At 40.3% G+C, this 26,537-nt stretch overlaps 1 protein-coding gene across 13 annotated transcripts in view; it reads left to right on the plus strand.

Moving 5' to 3' along the window:
- PARP6 (poly(ADP-ribose) polymerase family member 6) overlaps window positions 1-26,537 on the plus strand; it is a 51,431-nt gene that overhangs the window by 14,580 nt on the left and 10,314 nt on the right. For 6 of the 13 annotated variants that reach the window (XM_084897760.1, XM_084897757.1, XM_084897764.1 and 3 more), the window contains 11 exons: window positions 380-590; window positions 1,309-1,362; window positions 11,945-12,040; window positions 12,616-12,708; window positions 13,489-13,614; window positions 14,805-14,870; window positions 15,775-15,842; window positions 18,976-19,024; window positions 19,506-19,618; window positions 21,570-21,642; window positions 22,993-23,062. In XM_084897760.1, coding sequence (XP_084753886.1) covers window positions 380-590; window positions 1,309-1,362; window positions 11,945-12,040; window positions 12,616-12,708; window positions 13,489-13,614; window positions 14,805-14,870; window positions 15,775-15,842; window positions 18,976-19,024; window positions 19,506-19,618; window positions 21,570-21,642; window positions 22,993-23,062 — 1,019 coding nt within the window. The remainder of the gene's footprint in view (window positions 1-379; window positions 591-1,308; window positions 1,363-11,944; window positions 12,041-12,615; window positions 12,709-13,488; window positions 13,615-14,804; window positions 14,871-15,774; window positions 15,843-18,975; window positions 19,025-19,505; window positions 19,619-21,569; window positions 21,643-22,992; window positions 23,063-26,537) is intronic. The other 7 variants (XR_014796223.1, XR_014796226.1, XR_014796224.1 and 4 more) reach the window with 5 other exon arrangements.

Here is a 26,537-nt window from a genome sequence, read left to right on the forward strand (position 1 = left end):
CAGTAAGTACATACACACATAAAACACACACACACACACACACACACACACACACACATAGTGTGTGTGTTTGTAAGTGAAATGCATCCTCTCCGAGGGATCATTCCATACCTGGTCTAGATGCCATAAAATTATCTAGGTTTAGCCTCTGCCCAACCCTCCATGTTCCAATCAGAAAAGCACATATATAATTACATAAAAATCAGATGTGTGATCTATTTACTTATTTTAACAGTTTTTAGATCCAGAGAACTTTCCTCATATGTCCTTCTTTGATTTACGTTACTTCGCTTATCCTGTCCTAGGGCCCACTATCTCCAAACCTCTCCTAGGGCTCATACTGAATCCCCAGTTTAATCACTTCTTGCTCTCTCTCCAGGTCTCCCAGTTTCCCTATTATACAGGACTCCATGCTGAAAGGCAAACTTGCTGTACCAGAGCTTCGGGTTGGGCGCCTCATGAACCGTTCCATCTCCTGTACCATGAAGAACCCCAAAGTGGAAGTGTTTGGCTACTCTCCCAGCCCCCAGGCAGGTCTCCTGTGCCCCCAGCACTTGGGCTTCCCTCCCCCAGCACGGACCTCACCTTTGGTACATGAGCTGGGGCGGGTTTGACTTGGGTATCAGGAGGGTGGGAGTGGAATTGTGGGAGTATAGCTTCTTAAAATGGGGTGGAAGAAAGGTTTTCCAAGCATCATAAGTCAAACCTGGGCATGTGCCATGACTGGATGGAATGGAACACATTTTTTAATAGCTGAAAACTTATTTATACCTAAGCTATTGAGCAGAAAGTCTAGGGTTGGGTATTCCAATGAAATATCATTTTATGATTTTATTAGGTCTGGTTAAGAATTGATAGCTGCTGTACTAACCTATTCCACCTATCTTGAAGAAGGTTAAGGATGGGTCAGCTCTTTTTTTTTTTTTAAATATATTTTTATTGATTTCAGAAGAAGAGAGAGGGAAAGAGAGATAGGAATATCAATGATGAGAGAGAATCATTGATCGGCTGCCTCCTGCATGCCCTGTAGTGCAGATTAGGCCCAAAACCTGGCCAGGAAGTAAACCAAGACTTCTTGGTTTATAGGTCAGAGCTTAACCACTGAGCCAGACCAACCGGCTAGGCCAGCTGTTTTTAAGAACCTTTCACAAAAATGTCTAAATGTGTCTCCAGCTTTGGAATTACTTAAACTGACTGGAGCTAGGGCTTAGCTACTTTAGGAGAATCCTAAGTGAGATCGTGAATGATGTCTATACAGCTTCCAGTTTTATAGGAGGCTCATGGGGTATGTTTTTTTACTCTTACCAGGTCAGTGGTCACTGCAAGAACATCCCCACTCTGGAATATGGATTCCTTGTCCAGGTAAATCAAGCCCAAAGTTTGTTTCATTCCAAAGCCTTTTCCCTATTATCTGATCCATCTGATCCCCTAACATCTAGCTCCTCAGTCCATTAAATATTTCCTGAGTTACTCTCAGAACTATACTAACCCTTTGCACTCCGCTGTCCCCTCTCAGGGGACATTGCAGTTTATTAGTGATTACGGGGAATTGAGTTATTTCAATGCACTCTGCCACAAAGTAGCGTCGAGTAGCTGGTAGCCAATGTCCAGAATGGTTCGGAGTGCAAAGGGTTAAGTATTATGTGGATAAGAGAAAAGAAGACATAGTTCCATCCTCAAGAAGTTAGAGATTACTGGAAAGACTATTTACAGACCACTTATGATCAAGTGCCAAATGGTACACTGCAGATTTTAAATGTCTCAAGATGAGAAAGTAATTGACACTAATTTCCTTAACATCCCTAACATTCTTGCTCAAGTGGTCTTCAGTTTTCCTTGTAATCCTCTTTCACTGCTCAGCCATTACTGGTCATTTCTTCTTTTTAAAATCTTTTTATTCCTGGACATGCTTTCACTTTTACATCCCTGTTACCTTTGTTCATGTAATTTCTTCCACTGGATTTCCTCTATATCTGCAATCAAGACTCAATTTAATCTTTTCCATAAAATCTTCTCCATCACTCCAATTATATTAATTAGTTGAAAGTGATGTCTCTTCTTACTGAGCTCTCATGATGCTTTTTGTTTTTTAATGGCATCTATATGTCACATACCATATGCTGCCTTGAATTGTAATTTGTATACATACCATAATTCCCCTTTTGGAGTATAGGTTCTAAGAAGACAATCTTTTATATTATTGCACTAGAGGCCCAGTGCATGAAATTTATGCACTCGGGGGGGGAGGGGGGGGAGGAGGCCTAAGCTGTCAGTTGGACATCCTTAATACTGCCGCAAAGGTGGGAGAGGCTCCTGCCACCATCACTGCACTCTCCAGCTGTGAGCCCAGCTTCTAGCTGAGTGGCACTCCTATGGGACTGCACTGACCACCAGAGGCCAGCTCCTGTGTTGAGTGTCTTCCCCCTGGTGGTCAGTGCATGTCATAGCGACTGGTCATTCCGCTGTCAGGCTGAAAAAGGGTCTCCAACATCCCCCGAGGGGCCCTGGATTGTGAGAGGGTGCAGGCCAGGCTGAGGGACCCCACCAGTGCAGGATCGGGGCCAGAGAGGGATGCGAAAGGTTGGCCAGCTGGGGAGAGGTCATAGGAGGGATCCAGGGTGTGTCTTGCCTGTGTTGTGCAGTCCTGATTGGCCAGACCCCAGCAGCAAGCTTACCTACCAGTCAGAGCACCTGCCCCCTAGTGGTCAGTGCACATCATAGCGAGCTGTTGAGCGGCCTTAGTATATTATGTTTTGACTAGAGGTCCGGTGCACAAAATTCGTACACAGAGGGGGAGTTGTCCCTCAGCCCAGCCTGCATCCTCTTCAGTCTGGGACCCCACTGGGATTAGGCCTAAACCGACAGTCGAACATCCCTCTCACAATCCAGGACTGCTGGCTCACCACTGCTTGCCTGCCTGCCTGATTGCCCCTAACCACTTCTCCCTTCCAGCCTGATCACCCCCTAACCACTCCCATGCCAGCCTGATTGATGTCTAACTGCTCCCCTGCCAGCCTGTTTGCCCCCAACTTCCCTCCTCTGCTGGCCTGGTCATCCCTAACTGCCCTCCCCTGCAGGGTTGATCGCTTCCAACTGCCCTCCCTTGCGGGCCTGGTGCTTCCCAACTGCCCTCCCCTGCTGACCATCTTGTGTCGGCCATCTTGTGTCCACATGGGGGCAGGATCTTTGACCACATGGGGGCAGCAATCTTGTGTGTTGGAATGATGGTCAATCTGCATATTACTCTTTTATTAGATAGCATAGAGGCCTGGTGCACAGGCGGGGGCCAGCTGGTTTGCCCTTAAGGGTGTCCCAGATCAGGGTGGTGGTTCCCTTGGGGCGTGAGGCCTGTGGTGGTTTGCAGGCCAGCCTCGCCCCCTGGTGACCCAAGCGGAGGCCCAGGTATCTGGAATTTATTTATCTTCTACAATTGAAATTTTGTAGCCTGGAGAAGAGTCAAGCCTCCTGCTCGCTCTGTGGCCAGCAGCCATTTCTGTTGGAGTTTATTATCCTTCTATAATTAAAACTTTATGGCCTTAAGTGAAGGCCTGGACTAGCCAGGGTGTGCGGAAAGCTTTGCTTCTTCCATTGACGGAGGCAACCCTAGCCTCCCACTCTTGGCTGCCGCCATTTCTGTTTGGATTTGTTTACCTTCTACAATTGAAACTTTGTATCCTTGAGTGGAGGCTTAGGCCAGCAAGGGGGGAAAGCCTCCCTCCTGCTCTCTGTGGCTGTAGCCATCTTCGTTGGGTTTATTTGCATACTCGCTCTGATTGGCTAGTGGGCGTGGCTGGTGGGTACAGCAGAGTGATGGATAATTTGCATATTACTCTTTTATTGGTAGGATTGGTTCAATAGCTGGATGGACAACCGGACACTTAGCATATTAGGCTTTTATTATATAGGATAATCAAGGAGACTTTCACTTGACCTGGAGACATAATAGCCATTAAATATCTTTGAGTGAATATAAGTCCTAGAATGTCCCTTTACCAGCCTCATAGTATATGAATGAGAATAACTTTATTTATACACAAAATGTACCTGGTTGAAAAGCCATGTTAAGACAGAATGTTTTTTAAAAAAAAATACTCCAGTATATTTTATTCTGGATCTGTTCTCCCTTTCAAGTGCAGAGTTGTATCTGTGGTGTGACCAGTGGATAGGCTGATTGTTCTAAGTATTTTAAATGGCTTCTCAGAATCCCCTGACATCAAATAACCTCTAATTACTACAACTAATTTTAATAGTTTTATTAATAGTTTAAAAGATACTTTCATAGAAATCATCTCATTACTCTTAATACCTCTATGAGGTGAGTAATGTTCCACTTTATTTTTAAAAATTTTTTTTTCTTTCTCATTTTTTTTATTAAGGTATTATATGTGTACATACCTTACCAATCCCCACCCCCCCACTGCTATACAAAAACTCCCCAGAGTTTTTCATCCATTGGTTATGCTTATATGCATACCTGCAAGTCCTTCGGTTAATCTCTTATCTCCCCCATATCTCCCTACCCTCCCCGCTGTAATTTGACAGTCAGTTTGTTTCTTTACTGTCTCTGTATCTATATTTTTGTTCATCAGTTTATAATGTTCCTTATTATCCATAAATGAGTGTGATCATGTGGTGTTTTTCTTTCATTGACTGGCTTAATTCACTCAGCATAATGTTCTCCAATTCCATCCAGATCGCTGCAAATGATAACAATTCCTTCTTTTTTATGGCACCATAGTATTCCATTGTGTAGATGTACCATAGTTTTTTGATCCAATCATCTGCTGACCGGGACCTACGCTGTTTCCAAATCCTATCTTTTGTAGATTGTGCTACTATGAACATAGGGGTGCATGTATCCTTTCTGATTGGTGTTTCTAGTTTCTTGGGATATATTCCTAGGAGTGGGATTACTGGGTCAAATGGGAGTTCCATTTTCATATTTTTAAGGAAACTGCATACTGTTCTCCACAGTGGTTGCACCAGTCTGTATTCCCACCAGCAGTGCACGAGGGTTCCTTTTTCTCAGCATCCTCGCCAGCACTTGTCATTTGTTGATGATAGCCATTCTGACAGGTGTGAGATGGTACGGCATTGTCGTTTTGATTTGCATCTCTCAGATAATTACTGATTTTGAGGATGTTTTCATGTGTCTCTTGGTCTTCTGTATTCTTTTGAAAAGATTCTATTTAGGTCCATTGCCGATTTTTTTAATTTGATCATTTATCTTCCTTTCATTAAATTGTATAAGCTGCCTGTAGATGTTGGAGATTAAACCTTTATCAGTGATAACTTTTGCAAACATGTTCTCCCATACAGTGGGCTTTCTTGTTGTTTTGCTGATGGTTTCTTTTGCTGTAAAAAAAGCTTTTTATTTTGATGTAGTCCCATTTGTTTATTTTCTCTTTAGCTTCCATTGCCCTAGGGGCAGTATCAGTGAAGTTCTTTCAGCATATGTCTGAGATTTTGCTGCCTGTGGTTTCCTCTAGTATTTCTTTTTAAATATATTTTATTGATTTTTCACAGAGAGGAAGGGAGAGAGATAGAGAGCTAGAAATGTCGATGAGAGAGAAACATCGACCAGCTGCCTTTTGCACACCCCCTACCGAGGATGTGCCTGCAACCAACGTACATGCCCTTGACCGGAATCGAACCTGGAACCTTTCAGTCCGCAGACCGACGCTCTACCGCTGAGCCAAACCGGTTTCGGCTCCTCTAGTATTTTTATGGTTTCCTGTCTTATGTTTAAATCCTGTATCCATTTTGAGTTTATTTTTGTATATGGTGTAAGTTGGTGATCTAGTTTCATTCTTTTGCATGTATCTGTCCAATTTTCCCAACACCATTTATTAAAGAGGCTGTCTTGACTCCATTGTATATTCCTGCCTCCTTTGTCAAATATTAATTGAGCATTGTGATTTGGGTTGATATCTGGATTCTGTATTCCATTCCATTGATCTATATGTCTGTTCTTGTGCCAGTACCAGGCTGCTTTGAAAACAGTAGCTTTGTAATACAGCTTGAAATCTGGTATTGAGATACCTCCTACTTTATTCTTCTTTCTCAAGATTGCTGTGGCTATTCGGGGACTTTTTTTGTTCCAGATGAATTTTTAGAGAGTTCTTTCTAGGTCTGGGAAATATGCTGTTGGTATTTTAATGGGGAGTACATTGAACCTATAAATTGCTTTGGGAAGTGTGGACATTTTGATGATGTTGATTCTATCAATCCATGAACATGGTATGTTCTTCCATCTGTTTATATCTTCCTCTATCTCTTTTTTCAGTGTCGTGTAGTTTTCCAGGTAAAGGTCTTTTACCTCCTTAGTTAAGTTTATTCCTAGGTATCTTAATTTTTTTTTTTTTTTTGGTGTGATGGTAAATGGTATTGCTTTTTTAGTATCTGTTTCTGTAAGTTCACTGTTTGTGTATAGAAATGCCATAGATTTCTTGGCGTTAATTTTGTATCCTGCTACATTGCCGAATTCATTTATTAAATCTATTAGTTTTTAATGGAGTCTTTTGGGTTTTTTATGTACAATATCATGTCATCTGCAAATAAGGACAATTTTATTTCTTCTTTTCCAATTTGGATGCCTTATATTCTTCTTCATGTCTAATTGCAATGGCTAGTACTTCCAGTACTATGTCAAACAGGAGTGGTGACAGTGGGCAGCCTGTCTCGTTCCTGTTCTTAGTTTTTGCCCATTGAGTATGATATTGGCTGTGGATTTATCATATATAGCTTTTATTATGTTGAGGTATGATCCTTCTATCCCACCTTGTTGAGAGTTTTTATCAGTAAAGGGTGTTGGATTTTATCAAATGCTTTTTCTGCATCAATTGATATGACTATATGGTTTTTATCTCTCAATTTGTTTATGTGATGTATCACGTTTACTGATTTGCGAATATTGTACCATCCTTGCATTCTCGGAATAAATCCTACTTGGTCATGGTGTATGCTCTTTCTGATGTGCTTCTGGAGCTGATTTTTTAGAATTTTGTTGAGGATTTTGGCATTTGTGTTCATGAGGGATATTGGCCTGTAATTCTCTTTCATTGTGTTGTCTTTATCTGGTTTTGGTATTAGGGTGATGATGGCTTCATAGAAGGAGTTTGGACGTGTTCCTTCCTCTTGAGTTATTTGGAATAGTCTGAGGAGGATATGTTTTAGTTCTTCCTTTTCGATTTCTTCCAAAGTCACTGGCCTATTGAGATTTTTAAATTCTTCTTGATTGAGTTTTGGAAGGTTATATTTTTCTAGGAATACGTCCATTTCCTCTAGGTTGTCCAGTTTGTTGGAGTAGAGTTGTTCGTAGTATTTTGTAACAATCCTTTGTATTTTGGTGGGGTCTGTTGTTATTTCACCTCTTTCATTTCCGACTTTGTTTATTTGGGGCCTCTCTCTTTGTTGGTGAGCCTGGCTAGAGGTTGATCAATCTTGTTTATCCTTTTAAAGAATCAGCTCTTGGTTTTGTTGATCTTTTGTATTGTTTCTTTGGTTTCTATGTTATTTATCTCTGCTCTTATTTTTATTATTTCCTTCCTTCTGCTTAAACTGAGCTTTTCTTGTTACTTTTTTTCTAACTCTTTGAGTTGTAGAGTTAATTTGTTACTATTTTTTTCTTGTTTTTTTGCAATAGGCTTGTAGAGCTATGAACTTCCCTCTCAAAACTGCTTTTGCTGTGTCCCATAGGTTTTGTATTGTTGTGTTTTCATTGTCATTTGTTGCCAGGATGTTTTTAATTCCTTCCTTGATTTCTCTGGTAACCCTTGTTTAATAGCATGCTGTTTGGTCTGCATGTGTTTGATTTCTTTGGATTATTTTTATTGTAGTTGATTTCCAGTTTTATGCCACTGTGATCTGAGAAGATGCTTGATATGATTTCTATCTTCTTGAATTTGAAGAGACTTTGCCTATGTCCCAACATGTGGTTTATCATTGAAAATGTCCCATGTGCACTTGAGAAGAATTATATTCTGTGACTTTGGGGTGAAATGTTCTGAAGATGTCAATTAATTCCATCTGGTTTAGTGCGTCATTTAGGAATGATGTTTCTTTGCTGATATTTTGTTCAGATTATTTGTCCGATGGTGATAGTGCGGTATTAAAATCTCCTATTATGATTGTATTGCTATTAATCTCTCCCTTAATGTCCTCCAGCAGTTTTTTTTATGTTTTTGGGTGCTCCTGTATTGGGTGCATATATGTTTTCCAGTGTTATTTCTTCTTGTTGGATTCTTCCCTTTAGTATTATGTAGTGACCTTCATTATCTCTTATGTCCTTCATTTTGAGATCTAATTTGTCAGATATAAGTATTGCTACCCCAGCTTTTTTTGTCATTTCTATTCGCCTGGAAAACCTTTTTCCCTCCCTTCATCCTCAGTCTATTTGCTTCTTTTTTTCTGAAATGGGTTCCTTGTAGGCCGCTGATATATGTGTCTTCTTTTCTTACCCAATCCATTACCCTATATCTTTTGATTGGGGCATTTAATAAATTTGCATTTAAAGTTATTATTGATAGGTACTTATTTGTCGCCATTTTTATTCTATACCCCTGTATTCCTTCTTCATTTTCTATTTCTTTATTTTTACAGTAGACCCTTTAGCATTTATTGCATTTTTGGTTTGGTGGTGATAAATTCCCTTAGTCTGTTTTTGTCTGTGAAGCTCCTGATTTCACTGTCAGTTTTAATTGATAGCCTTGCTGGGTACAGTATTCTTGGATTCAGACCCTTCCTTTGCATGACTTTGTATATTTCATCCCATTCCCTTCTGGCCTGATGAGTTTCTGTTGAGAAATCAGTTGCTAGTCTGATTGGGGTTCCTTTATATGTAACTTTCTGTCTCTCTGGCTGCTTTTAAGATTCTTACTTAGTCGTTGGTGTTTGCCAATTTAATTATAATGTGCCTTGGTGTTGGTCTTTTGGGATTCATTTTGCTTGGGACTCTGCGAGCTTCTTGGATATGTGTGGGTTTTTTGTTGTCTATTTCAGGAAAGTTTTCTGTCATTATTTCTTCAAACAGGTTTTCCATGTCTTCCTCAGTTTCCTTTCCTTCTGGAACCCCTGTTATTCTAATATTGTTTTGTTTTGTATTGTCCCAACGTTCCCTTACGCTCTCCTCCTGCTTTTTAATTTTTTTTTTTTTTCAGAAGCTGCTCTAATTGGGTATTTTTTTTCATCTTGTCTTCTAGCTCACTGATGCGGTCCTCTGCTTCTTCTAGTCTACTCTTGATGCTTTCTATTGCGTTCTTTACAGTAGCGATGCCATTTTTCATTTCTTCTTGGTTCTTCTTCAATTCCTCTTGGTTCTTACTCATATTGTCATATTTGTCTTCCATTCTTTTTAGTCATCTTATGATCATTACTCTGAATTCTTGCTCTGGTAGGTTGCTTGTTTCTAATTTAATTACTTCTTTTTCTGGTGATGCCTGCTTTACTTTCATATGCGGGCTGTTTCTTTGTCTCCTTATGATCTCTCCTTTCAGGATGTGTGGTTATACAGTTCTCTCTCTCCTGTGTTGATTTAAAGGCACAAAATACAACACAACCAGGTACAACACACAAGGCACTGAACAGAAATTTGTTTGCAACATTAAGAACCTCCAATAAAGGTGACCATTAGAGAAAGGCAAATTAGGGGGTAGGAGAAATAGAAAAGTAAAAAAAAAAAAAAAAAAAAAAAAAAAAAAAAAAGGAGTGGCAAAATGAAATTGGGAGAATGAGAAGAAAAAAAAAGAAACTAGAACGATAGTAATAGAAAAACAAGGAACTAACTATATATATGGGAAGGAAACTCCAATAGAACAACCATTAATCACAGCAAATGCAAGCAACAAGTATCTGGAGATTAATACAAGTTGCAACACCAAATAATATCAAGCGAGGAAATGGAAAAGAGAAGTAACAACTAACTAAAACACAACTAAGAGAAACATACAATCAAACAAAAAGAATAAGCAAAACAATCTCACAAAAAAGCATAAAACTTCAATATAGTTAACATTCAACATACAACTACAAAAGGATAGAAAGACTTTTTTTTTTTTTTTAGGACAGCGAAAAGGGAGGTGTGTATGGGCTTGGAGCAAGGGTTTGGAAATTAGATATACACAAGTAGGGTGAAATTTTAGCAGGGGTAAACAGAAAGAATAGGGAAAATCTAGTGCAGGAAATGGTTAAGATAAACAGGACACCGAAGGAGGAAAGGTTAGGAAGAGAGTGATGGCATAAAGATAGGTTTGAGATAGAATAAAGTGTTGGTGAAGGAAAGGTAAAAATAGACTATAGAACACTAATCCCGAAGTAAAATAAAGAGAAAATAATATGACACTTGTAAATAAGATAAAAAAGGTAAAATGGTAGTAGTAGTAACGCTGATTACAAATAAAAGTATATTAATCAAAAAGGTAAAATCAAGTGAGAAAAAAAGAAAAAATAGTTTCTTGAGTAAATGTTCAAATAATGAAAATTTAAAAATTAAATAAAAGCGCAGTAATAAAGGTCATTCACTTCCTCTGTCATTCTGTTTGACACGCCAGTTTCCCAATCCAAACAGTATTGCAGTTCCCTGAATTTCACTGCTCCTCAGTTTTGTAATGCAGTCCTGATTTTTAAGCAGGCCTTGCTTTGATTTTTTATTACACTAGGCCCTAGTGTCGAACCTAGGGGTGTCGAACTCAATAAGAGAAGGGTCCAAAATCTAAAATCCAGCCTAAATCGCGGGCCGAATGGTTTACTGAACAGTCATAAACTGACAATGTCATAAACTGACAGCGGAGTGCAGTGATGACAGCGCGGTGCGGGCCACATTGCAAGGCCTGGCGGGCTGGATTTGGCCCGCGGGCCTTGTGTTTGACACGTGCACTAGGGTCAATTTGTGATTTAGCCTCTGGGTGGCAGTGTTTATGGGTTGACTTCCAGGGCTGTAAAGCCTCTCTGGCTTTTTTTTTTTCTCTCTCTCTCTGTGACACTGATCTGTGGAGGTTGGGGGGCAAGTCCGAGCCTACTGCACTCCCCTGTAATTCTCCGGATATCCCTCCACGTCAGATCAAAATGTGTTACTCTTTAGATATCTCCCCTATTAGGAGCCTGTTCCACAATCGGGGCACACCAGCCCAACAGCCTGCGGCTTCTCCTTGTAAACACTGCCCCAGTCCTCCAGCTTCCATGCAGCACGTGGGCTTCTGTTTTCACAGGGACTCACCCTATCCCTGCGAAATCTGACCTTTTAGTCATGCGGTGGAGTGCTCCTTTGAGTCCAAGTGTTTGCGCCACCTGGGACCGGTGTTCTGGGGCTCACAGCTGCTCAGTGGTCACTGTGGTTGTGGATATTCAGGCCTCTGACAAGATCCACTTTTCCTTTAAAGATGGCGAGATTTCCCCATCCAAGCCCATAGGTAGCTGCGGGAGGTGACCCAGCCCCATGTGGGTGTTTCCCTGTAAGGGGCACCCTGATCAGCAGTCCCCCACCTTCTCCTGGAGTTCGCCTGTCCCTTAGCTTGCTAACAAACACTCCCAGTGCGACCCTCAGCTGCTCTCTCTTTCTGCTTCTGGACAAGGCTCAGAACCCGTCCATCTATTCTTCCGCCATTTTTTGTCTCTCTCGAGTAATGTCCCACTTTAGAAACAAGGCCTACATTAACTGACTTGCCTGATGTTATATGTGGTATTAAGTAGAGAAGAGGGAAATCTTAACCCAGATTTCCTTCCAGGATGGCCCTTTTTTTTTTTTTTTTTTTTTTTTTTTTTTTTTACTTTTAATATATAATCTTAGCTCTGGAGTTAGGCCATTAGTTTAAGTGCAGGACCCAGGAAAAGTTTCTTTTCTAGGGACAGGACTGGGAGAAAGAAGAGTAGCTGAAAAAGAAGTTCAAAATAGTTCTCATATCTGTGCCTGTGCTTACAAAAGATTTAATAGAATCTCTTCTCTCCCCAGATCATGAAGTATGCAGAGCAGAGAATTCCAACATTGAATGAGTATTGTGTGGTGTGTGATGAGCAGCATGTCTTCCAGAATGGGTCCATGCTCAAGGTATAAACCCTTGCTCTGTGACCCTCTTCCTTGGACCCTTAGTCAAGACCTTTTTCCTCCTTATCTCTTCTTTCTTCCTGGTTCTATGGTAAAGGTGGAATTCTGTCCTTACTTCTTGAAACTCTAGAAATAATTGTTTCTCTCAAAGAATAAATGTCAGCACTCCTACTAGGAAAGATGAGGTAATGTGAATATTTTCGAAGATATAATCTCCACCCAACATTTAAAAGTAGGTATCAGATATTGACCAAGATAATTGGGTATGATACTGTCCTTAAGGACTCCAAATCTAGGTGATTAGACAGACACTTCACTATCAATGTATAGAAGAGATATTAGCAGTGTTGTGAAACTCGACGAGAGAGCATCTAACTATTATACCTAGGAAGGTTATGGAAGTCTTTGTATAAGAGACAGCATTAATTTTCAAACTTATCAGTAAGTTTGACACAGTGGACCCCAAACTCCTGCCTCATTATAGAGTTGTCTGAAGTCAGGATTGTCCCTTTCTCCCTACAATACGTTTTTATTGCGCCTCCCCTACCACCATTGTGTGTTTTAATATGTCCATTTAGCCAGCCGTCTGTACTCGTGAACTGTGTGTTTTCTCCTTCTACACACTGGGAGTCATGTCTGGAGCTGCAGAGGAGGTGGCCACTGGAGCAGAGGTATCTCTCATCATTGATGTTTCTATCTTTCCCTCTCCCTTCCTCTCTGAAATCAATTATATATATATATTTTTTTTTTTTTTCTTCTTTTTTTTTTTTTCTTCTTTTTTTTTTTTTAAGGCTGGGGAATCTAGCATTTTCATTCCTTAGAACTTAACCTCTGGAAATGCTTTATGTCCCTACAGTGGAAAAACTATTCAGCTATTATTTATGGATAGAAAATTATAACATATAAGGAAACACATCAGTATAAATAGTATAGTTCTTTTTTTTTATTGCCTATATAATAAAATAACTATTTCCATAGGAAAAATATCTGGAAGGATGTACATCAAACTTAGCAGTTTACCTATGAGGAATGAGATTTGTTTAGGGGATGAATTTTATCTTTAATCACTTTTTTAAAATTGATTTTTAGAGCTGGGGAGAGAGAAAGAGTAAGAAACATTGATTTGTTGTTCCACTTATTTATGCACTCATTGGTTGATTCTTATATGTTCTCTCATTGGGAATCAAACCTATAAACTTGGTGTATTGAGTCAACACTCTAAGCAACTGAGCTATTCTGCCAGGATTTTTTAATCACTTTCTAAATCATGGTTATTTGAAATTTTATGAGTTTATATTATCTAATGGAAAAAGCATATTTGCTTTTAAAAAGAAGAGCAGAGAAAAAAATGCTGAAATCCCAAAAGGTAGATTTATTCAGGACATTATGTGTTTTCTAGAACTGAAAAATCATTTGGCTTTTGCTAACCCCTTTCTCTCTTTTCCCCTAAGGTGGTGGATCTGCTGGTGGCCATGTGTAGGGCAGCTTTGGAGTCCCCTAGAAAAAGCATCATCTTTGAGCCTTATCCCTCTGTTGTGGACCCTACTGATCCCAAAACTTTGGCCTTTAACCCTAAGGTATAGTTGCTTGGGAAGAAAGTCAGGGCTAAGGAACAGAAACAGTAGAAAATAGTGGAGACTATGAGCTGTCATTCTAGTTACACAGCATCTTAGAATAAGGATCAGAAGAAATGAAAGACCTGTTTCTTGGGAACTCTTGACACTTAAGTTTTAGCTATTTTAGTGAATAAATAACTGTCTTTGTCAGAAGAAGAAGAGAAGAATTAATATTAATTATGGCATAAAAGGGAAGAATAAAGACTTTGGAGCCAGACAGACTTGGATTCCACTTGAAACTCTGCTGTTTCCTAGCTGAGTGTTTTTAGACAAGTCAGTTAACCTTAATGAATCTCAATTTCCTTATCTATAAAAAGGGGATAATATCTACCTTGTGGATTGTTATAAAAATTAGGGATAATATGTAAAGTATTGCATTGGATAGAGTTCTCCAGAGAATCATAACCAATAGGAGATTTATTATAAGGAATTGGCTCATAAATATGAAGGCTCAGAAGTCTCAGGATTAGCAGTCAGCAGACTAGAGAGACTCAGGAGAGCCAATTATTTAAGTTCCAATACAGATGTAGCAATCTCTAGATCTGAGTCCAAAGACAGAAAAAGACCACTGTCCCTGCTTCAAGAAGTCAGGCAGGAGGAGCCTCCTGCTTGGCCTTTTTTTTTATTCAGACCTTACACTGATTGCACAAGGCCCACACAAATTAGGGAGGGCAATATGCTTTACTTAGTCTACTGATTCAAAGATTAATCTCATCTAGGAACCCTATCACAGACACTCCCCGAAATAATGTTTGACCAAATGTTTGGGCATTCCTTGGCCCAATGAAATTGACACTATTAATGATGGACACAATCATTATAGTACCTGACTATTACTCATTGTTATATGTCACACACTATGGTTCTTTACATATGTTATTTCAGAACATCTAGGTTAGGATAGTGGGAATTTTTATCTTCATTTATTCACAAGATTACTGGGCTTCCAAGAGGTTAAGTAACTAACCCTATTACTCCCAGTTGGTAGAGAACTAGCATGCGATTAACATTAAATCTCTTTTCTTTCCATGACATACTACCCTTTCCCTAGGGCCTAAACTTTTTTTTGTATATCTGGTTCTGCTTTTTTTCACATCTTGACTCTCCATTTTTCTTCATCTGATTTTTCTCTTCCCATTGATTTGCCGCAGAAGAAGAATTATGAACGACTTCAGAAAGCTCTGGATAGTGTGATGTCCATCCGGGAGATGACCCAGGTAGTCTACCGTTTGCCTGTCCCCTGCCCTCTGCTTGTGCCACAAGTGTTGTATTCTGTTTGCAATGCATGGAAGTGGAGTGAAGACTTAGAGATGCTACTCAGATTCCTCACAGTGTTTACTTTTGTCTTCCCTCCTGTTCTGTTTTATTAACTCTGTTATTACTCTTCTTTCTTACTCTTAATGTCTCCCTCAACCTTTGCTTTTGCTGCTAATTCCTTAACAGGTTGTTCATATTTAATGTTTATTTTTTCATAATTCTTAGGAAATTAGGTAAGGGAAAGACTGTTGGGAGGTTTAGAAGGGGTTCTTGGAGATAAGGAACTAGACCCAGGGACCTCCATCTTCTATCCTTCTAGGGGTGGGGCAGCCACATGGAGTAGTGGCATTCCTTTGACTTAAGGCCTCACCAGACTTCCCCACCCCTGTTCTAAAATCTCTGTATAAATGGACATTCATTTGTGCTCATTTACAGGTGGGCCTCTTAGCAAATCCTACATATCACAATTGATATTAATACATAAGATACACCAACAAGGGATGATTTGCTTGTCAGAAGAACTCTTAGCTTTATGTAAAGTTTTACCACAGGATTCCTTAGCCTATTCTTTCTGACATTGATTTCATTTATTTTTTATTTAAAATCAACTTTGTAGGGTGGTAGGAATTGCATAAAATGAGGGAGACCCAACTACATGTTGTTTTGTAAGCATCTTCATTCATTTTCATATTTATTTATGAATCTTCCCAATCTGACTGGGTTCCTTATGAGTGGGAACCCATCTCCTCTTGCCTTTGTATGGCCTTCATTACCTACCTTGCCCTGGGTCCTGATAGTCATCTGTGGAAAGTAGGAGGGCTCCCACTGCTCCTGGAAGTTAACCTTATGGCTATTGTTTTACAGGGATCATACCTAGAAATCAAGAAGCAGATGGACAAGCTGGATCCCCTGGCCCATCCTCTCCTGCAGTGGTATGGATAGAATGGTTCATCCTTCCCAGAGTGGGGCAGGGACATGGTATTAGATGTGTAGCCTACACCTTCTCTTAGAGACAGTTTCAGCTTCATTCCTTTCTTCCTTCCTTCCTTCTTTCCTTCCTTCCTTCCTTCTAGACCCAGTGCACGAAATTTGTGCACATGGGGGTCCCCTCAGTTCAGCCTGCACCCTCATCCAATCTGGGACCTCTTGGGGGATGTCCGACTGCCAGTTTCAGCCCGATCCTGGGGATTGGGCCTAAACCAGCAGTCGGACATCCCTCTCACAATCCCGGACCGCTGGATCCTAATTGCTCACCTGCCTGCCTGCCTAGTCACCCCTTAACTGCCCCCTTCCTCCCCGCCAGCCTGGTCACTTCCTGCCCCCCTCTGACAACCTGGTTGCCCCTAACTGCCCCTCCTTCTGGTCTGGTTGCTCCTCACTGTCCCCCTTGCCAGCCTAATCGCACCCAATTGCCCCTTCTGCCGGCCTGCCCCCAATTGCAACCACCCCCCTCAACCTGCCTGGTCGCCCCTTACTGCCCCCATGCTGACCTGGTTGTCCCTCACGGCCTCTCCCCATGCAGCCTGCTGTTCAGTCATTTGGTTGTCCCTCACTATCCCCGCCCCTCCCCCCCACCTGGTTGTAGGCAGCCATCTTGTGAGGTTTAATTTGCATATTACCTCTTTATTATACAAGACTAGAGGCCCAGTGCACAAAATTCATGCATGGGTAGAGTTCCTAGTTGCTGCTGGCTGCAAGCCGGGGCCTCCCTTACCCGGCTGCCAACTGCTGGCCAGGGCCTTCCTTCATTCCACACCACACCCTGATGGTCAGCACACATCATAGCGAGTGATCGAGCTCCTGGTCCGTCAAACTCCTGAGAGGACACTTTGCATATTAGGTTTTTATATATATAGATTTTTGGTCATTGAAAGAATTAAGACTCAGATAATGCTAAGCTAAGATGTAAACTCATGGCAAATATAGAGCAGACTTAAGGATCATCTTTGAAACATCAGGTTCTTTTTGGAAAGACATAACATTTTGTCTTGTGATAAGAGAAAGGAGCTTTTATTAGGTTGGTAATCAACATTTGAAACCAATGTGATTTTTATAAAAAGATGGCTGCTTTTTCTTGTGGTTTTATTGACACCAAGCTTTGACAAGAACTCAAATCCTATAGAAAACCCACAAATTCTGAGATGTCTCAACTTCTTGTTATGGGTTTCTTATTTCTCAGGAGGTTTTTGAGTGCCCCTTGCATATAGGAATTAACACTTTTGCATCAGATAACTTCAGTGCACCCTACTATTCCCTTTTCCTGTCTCAAGGTCTTCCCCATTGACATAGACTGTCCAGAACCTTTCAGCAAAGATTCTGACCTCAACCCTCACCCTCCCTCTCTGATTTATTTATTTATTTATTTGTTTGTTTAAATCTCTTGATTAAGGTATCACATATTTGTCCTCATCCCCCATTCCCATCCCCCACTCCTCCCCACTCATACCCCCACACCCTGATGTCTTTGACCACTGGTTAGGTTCATATGTATGCACACAAGTCCTTTGGTTGATCTCTCCCTTTTATCCCCACCCTCCCTCTGAGGTCCAACAGTCTGATTCATGCCTCCTTGTCTCTGGGTCTGTTCTTATTTATCAGTCTATGTTGTTCATTTCCCCTAGATGAGTGAGATCATGTCCTACTGGAAATATACTTATAAGAATTGAGAATGAGACAAGCAATAATGGTTATGCTGAAAGGCATATGAATCAGTCTATAGTGAGTTTCTTTCTGGGCCACCAGTTCTTTTGAGACCCAATTTCAATGTCAAACAGTTCCTTATGTATATATGTCAGCAATGATATTTCAGTTGTGGATGGTGGACAAATGGTGGCAATGCTGGTCCGACCTTCTCTGGTTTGGTCCTGGGCAACCTGCAGTGACTCCCAGCTGCTGACTGTTGTCATGGCAAGGTGATGTCAGCATTTTTCATCTCTGGACTGCTTCTCTTCTGTTTTCATGGCTGGAGTAGTCCTGTCAATTCCTCTCTGTTGCCAGAATCCACATGGTCTCGGAGTTGTTTTCTGAAAATATACAAACATATTCTCGACCAAAAGTTAATAAAGAAATATTTTCTATAAATTTGACTTGGGATCCTTTTTTATTTTTTGCCCATTTTTTAATTGAATAGTTTGTCTTCCTGGTGTTGAGTTGTATGAGTTGTTTACATATTTTGGAAATTAACCCCTAATCAGATATATCATTGGGAAATGTTCTCTCGTACATTGGGTTCCCTTTTCCATTTTGTTGATGGTTCCCTCCCTGATCTTGATTCCTGTTCTGTTTTCTTGACATGGCTTTTCCCTTTCTTCTTAGTCAGCCTTAGACATTAGTAGTTTCTCAATGCAGCATGCTCCCTTTTTAGCATGAGGAATGACAAGACATAGATCTTCCAAAATGGCATCATACATTGGTGAAGCACAGAAAAACTAAACCATCCACTATAGGAGATAATGTTCCTTTGCTGATCCCTTAGTGTTTTATTCCTTTGTTCTCTTTTGTCCTATGAGTCCAGCCTACATATAGCCTAGTCTATCCTTGAATCCTCATGAAGTTTGTTCTAGTTTCGTCTACTTCTTTCTTCTGCCCAAGCAGTAATATTCTATCCATTCTTCACCATCCCCAAGAGCCTTCAAACTTCCTCTGAGCTCAAGTGGGATGGTCCTGAGCTCAGTTCTGAGTTTCTAAATCCCAAGGATAATTCATCACCATTCTAATACAGACCTCTCTCTCATTTATTTAACTGACTTCTTGTTCTCTTCCTTTTGTTCTATTCTTTTCTCTCCCTAGATGTAGCAGCTCACTTCCCATCCCTCTCTTTCATCTGTTATTTAACTATCAGTAACTAGCTTTTTTTTTTTTTTTTTTTTTTTTTTTACATTTTTATATGCAAGCATTACTACCCAAGGGAATATCCTGATGGTGGCCTGGGTATTTCACACAATTCAGACAACCCTGGAATCCTTGCTTGTTCTCTTAAGGGCACAGAAAGGCTGCTGCTTTGTTCACAATGGCCTAACCACACACTTACTCTGTAATTTTCCTTATTTCTCTCTTTTGTTCTAGGATCATCTCTAGTAACAGGTCACACATTGTCAAACTACCTCTCAGCAGGGTAAGTGACCTTTTTTCTTCTGAACTTAAATATCTGATGAGAGGCAGGAGGGGCCTCCAAACCAGCCAACTACATTGGTCCTAGATTTTCCTGATTGTCTCTGCCCATCAATAATGGTCTTTGGGCCAAAACCGGTTTTGCTCAGTGGATAGAGCGTCAGCCTGCGGACTTAAAGGTCCCAGGTTCGATTCTGGTCAAGGGCATGTACCTTGGTTGAGGGCACATCCCCAGTAGGGGGTGTGCAAGAGGCAGCTGATCGATAGTTTCTCTCTCATCGATATTTCTAACTCTCTATCCCTCTCTCTTCCTCTCTGTAAAAAATCAATCAATAAATAAATAAAATAAAAATAATGGTTTTGGGGCCTAAGCATATTCCCTTTATTTGGGGTCATTGTAAGCCTTATTTGCTCCCTATCCCCAACCCTTCTTTCCCTGATCTCCATTTCTGCTCTGTTTTTCTAACCCCACCCCACCCTGGCAGCAGCTGAAGTTCATGCACACCTCACATCAATTCCTCCTGCTGAGCAGCCCTCCTGCCAAGGAGGCACGGTTCCGGACTGCCAAGAAGCTCTATGGCAGCACTTTTGCCTTCCAGTAAGAGGGGGATGGTGGGAAAAGCAGAGGGAAACAAATGTAAGGTGATGGGAGAGTTCATTTGAGATTAATGAGTTTGTGTTACCTATGTTCATCACCAGTTAACAATTAGTTATATTGTGGTAGATTCTGTAGAACAAGCATGTCAAACTCGCGGCCCACAAGCCGCAAGTGGCTACAACGAATATTTTTGCAGCCCAACCAATATGACAGTATGTCAGAAATGTTTTAATAAAAATTTCGTAGCCTAATTTTTACAATATCCTGTGATACATAGTTATTAATAATGAACTACAGTATTTGCTAATGACTGATTACTATAGTTGTGTTGCATTCATTTTCCTTACATGCCTTGCACAGGTGCACCGTTTCTCTCCATTAATACTAGCAGTAAAAATTTTAGCAACCAATTGCCATGTCATTAGTCTTTTACAGACTTGTTTGGTGTGCACAACAGGAAATATTTCTCTTAAAGAGAACAAGAAAAATAGGTTTATTTGTATTATGCTTATTAATGTATGCAGTTTTTCAGTGTCTGGTAAATTAATATTCAAGAAAAAATATTTTTATTAAAATGTTCTATTTTATGTGAACGATTACTCATTTATTTCAGACCTTTGTATTCAGCATGTCTCTATCAAAATAAACCTATGTTTCTTTCTTTTAACCTTTTGCACTCTGCTGTCCCCTCTCAGGGGACATTGCAGTTTATTAGTGATTACGGGGAATTGAGTTATTTCAACGCAACTTTTTGAGACAGGCGTCAAACCACTTATTACTGTCAAACATGCACTAATCAGCCTGCAATGCATATTGGGGAGTGTTTCAAAACTTATCATACTGTACAAAATTATAAACAATAAAATATTGTTTTTTTTGCAAATATACATTCCTCGATGTCACCCAATTCATATAAGTCCAATATCATTATAATACGTTACTTGGTTCCAAAATTATACTAAATAATACGAGGGTCTGTAAATGCACGTTTCCTCCGCAAAGTAGCATCGAGAGTAGCTGGTAGCCAATGTCCAGAATGGTTCGGAGTGCAAAGGGTTAAATATATTTATTGATTTTTTTTTTACAGAGAGGAAGAGAGAGGAATAGAGAGCCAGAAACATTGATGAGAGAGAAACATCGACCAGCTGCCTCCTGCACACCCCCTACCGGGAATGTGCCCTCAACCAATGTAAATGCCCTTGGCTGGACTCAAATCTGGGACCTTTTAGTCCACAGACCGATGCTCTATCACTGAGCCAAACCGGTTTCAGCCAAACCTATGTTTCTATGAAAATTGAAGCTTTTGTTTTTTGTGGCCCGCATCATAAACTTAAACCTTTTTATTTGGCCCATGTTAGCCTTTGAGTTTGACATGCTTGCTGTAGAATATAAAAAGATAGCATGTGATATGGTCTTTACTTTCAAGCTATTTATGATATAGTTGAGAAATGACAGTTGCATATAAAAGCGTGGTTGAAAAAACAGATTCGGGGGATTAGATTTGAAAACTAGCTTGATGAAATCATAATTGTGGGAGAAAAGAGAAAGAAAGAGTCATATTAAAGGTAATGCACAGGAGTAGTGGTACTCTTTTCCCAGAGTAAACCTGAGTTCAGGTCTGTAAGCCATATTTGCATTCAGTGATAAGTTTGTTGAGTTTGAGAAGAATTCAATCTGAAATTTAGGGGAATAGGCAGGTGAAAATATTGAATAAGCAGTTGAGGATTTAGAATGCAAGTAGCTAAAGCATGGAAGAGATTATGGGACTGGATATTAACATATAAGAGGTTAGTCACACATCCATCTGCATGCTTGTGACTATATCCATATGCATGCCCATGTGTCCATCTTCATGTCCTGTGTGGGTGAGAGTGGGTGAGAATGGTATTCTTGAAAGTACTCCTGGGAACTTCCTACTGTGAAAAGATATGCATTCTACCCTGCCTTACAGTGGGTCCCATATTGAGAACTGGCATTCAATCCTGCGCAATGGGCTGGTGAATGCATCCTACACCAAACTGCAGGTGAGGCTGTGCCCCTTTTTTCTTTTTCTCCACGCCCTGTTTTCTGTCCCACTCGGTTTTGGGAAAGTCTGCCCTAGAGTACTCAGTTGTTTTTGCCTCAGCATCCTTAAATTTAGTCTGCGTGTGACTTCCCTAGGGAGGAAGTTGGAACTGTATGTATAGAATGAATGTAGCTTTTATATATTTTACCTCCAATTTTGCAGCCATTAGATGAATTACCCTATTAGTACTTTTCAATATATGTGACTATTTATTCAGAGTTGTATAGTATCACCAGAGAATTAAATTTCTCCTGTGCTCATGGGAGTGGGTGGCTCTAGAGGTAACACTGAAATAAGCATTTTCAGAAGCCCCCGTGGGAGAATGAGATATGGTAAAAGGCTTTATTGGTGGGGAGTTACATTCGTCAGGATCCAAAGTCCTATGCTCCTTAAACTAGTCATGAAAGAGTGCAGTTGGGGTTCCAGTAGAGCCAAAAGGAGAGCCAGTGTCCAAGTGTCGGTTCCATGTTGAATCTGGGTCCAGTGCATTTAGTCCAGATTCAGTCCATTAATCCATTGTGTGGGTCCCACATGGCCATGAGCCACGTGGGTGCAGGGTAGCTCCCCTCTGCAACAGGATAGCCAAGAGCCCAGCTGTGTGTGAGAAAGAGGCTCCTTTGTTCAGAAGCTTAAATATTCAGGTATAGTGCTGTAGTGGCCACACACATTCTGGCCACTGATTCGCTCTCCAGTGTGACTGATGGAGAGGTAGGTATCATCCCACATCACTCAGACCTTACTGCACATTAGTCCAAACTGCCTTCGTTCACTTCCTTCCCATATCTCTCTATGGGGAACAGGCTTGGAGAGTGTTAAATTAGCAAAGCTGTATACATGACATGCCTATATTACCTAGTCTTTCCTTTACTCCTTTTCTGTTAAATAATAACCTGGTTATTATAATGGTATCAATAGGAGACTTATTTCTTTGCCCTGAGAAACCCCAAGGAACAGTTATTGCCCTCTTCCTGGCTATCTGTTCTGTAGTTCTTTTTTTTTTTTTTTTTTGGGGGGGGGGGGGTCTGCATATGTACCAATACCTGGGGACTAGAACATGAATTCTGAGGGACTGACTCAGCGGCTGTGCTATTCCTCACTCTCCAAGGCTTCAATATTTATTATTTTATAGACAAAAGGGTTAATTTGCAATCAGTGTTCAGCCAATCGGCATTTTAAGACTAGATGCCTAGAGCCATCTGAATTAGTGATAATGGAGGGAAGAGAGGGCTGGCTACGCCTTGTGGCTCCCTAATATTCAGTCATGGGAGGGCCTAGGCTCATATTGCTCATCCTGGTGTTTCCCTGCAAGCTGCATGGAGCAGCCTATGGCAAAGGCATCTACCTGAGCCCCATCTCCAGTATTTCCTTTGGATACTCAGGTAAGAAATACTTTCTGGCCACCTTGACTTGATTTATACTGCATCCATTTTGTGAATACACCATCAATGCTGTCTCCTCCTCTTCTATCATAGATACTTGGTCTATGTCAGCTCTTTTTCCAATCATGGATACAAACTCTGTCTTTCTCAGTTTTCTCTCATTAGAAATTTGGATTCTTCCTTTTTTCCATGAAGATATGGCACAGGGAACTGGTGAGGGAATAACTGGGAAATGAAACTAGGGTTTTGGTAGACAACATTTTTAGTGTTAGCAATAGTCTGTCATCATAAATTGTGGATATGCACATGTGCATGTGTGTTTACCAGTAAATACACTTGAAGGCTTGAATCCCTTTTATTGGCTTACATTTCTGGAGACATTGTTTTCCCTGTCAACTATCTTTTCAACAATGTATAATTACACATTGTACTATCAGTCACATTGAATGAAAGAGAAAGCATTTCATTCCAAAGATAAGGCATGAGTGAGGTCCAGAATCTGATTAGGAGATGAGTCTAATTTTGTCCTGCTCAGAAAATGATTCTGTCTTAAAACTCTCTCAGTGTTCCAGGTCCATGTTTTCATTCCTTTTCTGTTTTCTTTTGTTCTCGTTCTGTATAGTTTCTGTATAAAAGAGAGCCACCATGTAGTTGTATGTCTACCGTGTTTCCCCGAAAATAAGACATCCTCCGAAAATAAGGCCTAGCGCATGAAAAGATAAGATATCCCCTTAGGAGGGGAGGGAGATCTGGGGGAAATAAGAGATCAACCGAAGGACTTGTATTCATGCATATAAGTACAACCAATGGACACAAAACTCTGGGGAGGGTAGATATGTATGGGGAGGGGGGCAATGGTAAAATATGTACAAAGATAATAATTTAATAAGATAAAATAAAAAAGACATCCCCTGAAAATAAGACCTAGCGCAACTTTGGGAGAAAAAATTAATATATGACACTGTCTTATTTTCAGGGAAACAGGGTATCATATGAAGGAGACAGTGCTAGAGTTTTTATAGATTATCATTTTGAATCCTCCAGTAATTATAACTTTATAAATATTAGAAACTTGCTCCATAATTGCGGAACTAGAAAAGTTTCTAACAACACAATAAACTAAAAAAGTAGGGGGGAAAAAGAGAATACAGGTAAGAACTGAAATCAACCAAATAAAATTAGGTACAATAGATAGAACCAAACGAACAAAAGTTGATTCTTTTTAAGAATCATATATATATATATATATATATATATATATATATATATATATATATGAAAAAGAGCACAGATAACTGAAAAAGGGAACATAACTACAGATGTAGCAAAATTTAAGAAGCTAATGGGACAATTTTGTCAACTTTATGTTAGTACTTTGAAAACTTTGACAAAATGTGTAAATTCTTAGAAAAATATCACTAAAAAATGATTCCAGAAGAAATAGAAAGCTTAAATAGTCCTAAAACTATAAAAGACATTGAAATGGTAATTTAAAATTTTACACCACACTGTCTCCTCCCCCCCACGCACACACACAGGCACACAAAACTCAAAAAACCTACCTAGCTCAGATAGTTTTCAAGTCAGTCTAAACTTTCAAGGAACAAATTATTTCACAATTTTACACAGAATATCCAGAGAATGAAAACATGGATTCATGAGTCATAAAAGATTGGTAAATTTGACTTTATTAAAACTAACAACTTCTGTTTATCAGAAGACATCTTTAAAAAGTGAAAAGATGCCCTAGCTGGTTTGGCTCAGTGGATATAGCGTTGCCCTGTGGACTGAAGGATCCTGGGTTCGATTCTGGTCAAGGGTACATGCCCAGGTTGCAGGTTTGATCCCCAATAGGGGGCATGCAGGAGGCAGCCGATCAATGATTTTCATCATTGATGTTCCTATTACTCTTTCCCTCTTCCTTCCTGAAATCAATAAAAATATATATTTTTTTAAAGTGAAGAGACAGACTATGAACCAGGAGAAGACATTTGTAATACACATAACCACAAAAGATTAGTAATAAAGATATATTTTAAAAATTCTTAGAAATTGCCCTGTCTTGGTAACTCAGTTTTAGACCATCGTTCTGTGTACCAAAAGGTTGTGGGTTTAATCCAAGGTCAAGGCGAGTACAGGAAACAACCATTGTTTCTCTTTCTCCCCCTTCTCTCTATCCCTGATACCCTCAACCTCTCTTTTCCTCCCTCTCTAAAAATAAAAAACATATCCTTGGGTGAAGACTTTTTAAAAATTCTTATAGATCAATAAGAAAAAGTCAACCAAATATAAAAATAGGCAAATGAGAAAAAAAACTACCAGTCAAGATGCAAGATGGTTGCCCTAGCCCAATGGTCGGCAAACTGCGGCTCACAAGCCACATGTGGCTCTTTGGCCCCTTAAGTATGGCTCTTCCAAAAAATATGTGCAGGCGAGCATGTACAATATGATTGAAACTTCGTGGCCCATGCACAAAAGTCAGTTTTTTGGCTCTCAAAAGAAATGTTAATCGTTGTACTGTTGATATTTGCCTCGGTTGACTAATGAGTTTACCGACCACTGCCCTAGCCAGTTTGGCTCAGTAGAAAGAGTGTCAGCTTGGGCTGAAATGTCCCATGTTTGATTCTGGTTAAGGGCACATGCCCAGGTTGTGAGCTTGATCCCTAGTAAGGAGGCATGCAGGAGGCAGCCAATCAGTGATTCTCATTATTGATATTTCTATCTCTCCCTCTTCCTCTCTGAAATCAATAAAAATACATTTTTTTTTAAAAAAAGATGCAAGATAGCCACATAGATAAATGTACTCACCTTCTTCCACAACCATGTAAAAATTACAACTAAAGTACATCATTCAGAACCACCTGTAATCAAGCTGAATGGAAGTCTTACAACTATGAAATTGAAGAAGCCACATTAAGACTAGTAGGGCAGAGACATGGAAGAGCTGGTCCCACACCCATGTGTGGTACATAAAAATCAGGAGAGATCTCGGCAGTGTAGAGTGAGAAGTGAGGTGTCCAAGTCCCACACCAGACCTCCCCACTGAGGGTTTCAGTGCCAGCAAAAGAAGTCCCAATAACTTCTAGCTATAAAAACAAGTATGGCTTGAAGCTGAGGAAGGCTGACACTGCTGTCCCAGGGAGTTTCTCTTAAAAGGGACTGTACATTGACTTACTAGAACTCACTCTTTCTGAGCTCCAGCATAGGGGAGCAGCTTGAAAGGCACCAGAGATAAATGAGGAGAAATTGCATTGTTTGGCATCAAGGTGAGAGCCAGAGGGACAGCTCTCTCCCAGACGGAAGTATTGATAGAAGCCATTCTCTGATGAGCCTTTCCCCCACAGAACTATCAGGTGCCATATCTGAAACTCTGCCAACCTACCTTAAACTGTATACCACCCTGATGATTCCCTGAGGCCCTTTCCACCTAACTTTTGGGCCCACCCAATCTGTTTCCAGTGGCTTTACTATAGGA

The sequence above is a fragment of the Pipistrellus hanaki genome (genome assembly GCF_964339955.1).
Source record: "Pipistrellus hanaki genome assembly, chromosome: 1".
Lineage (NCBI taxonomy): Eukaryota > Metazoa > Chordata > Mammalia > Chiroptera > Vespertilionidae > Pipistrellus > Pipistrellus hanaki.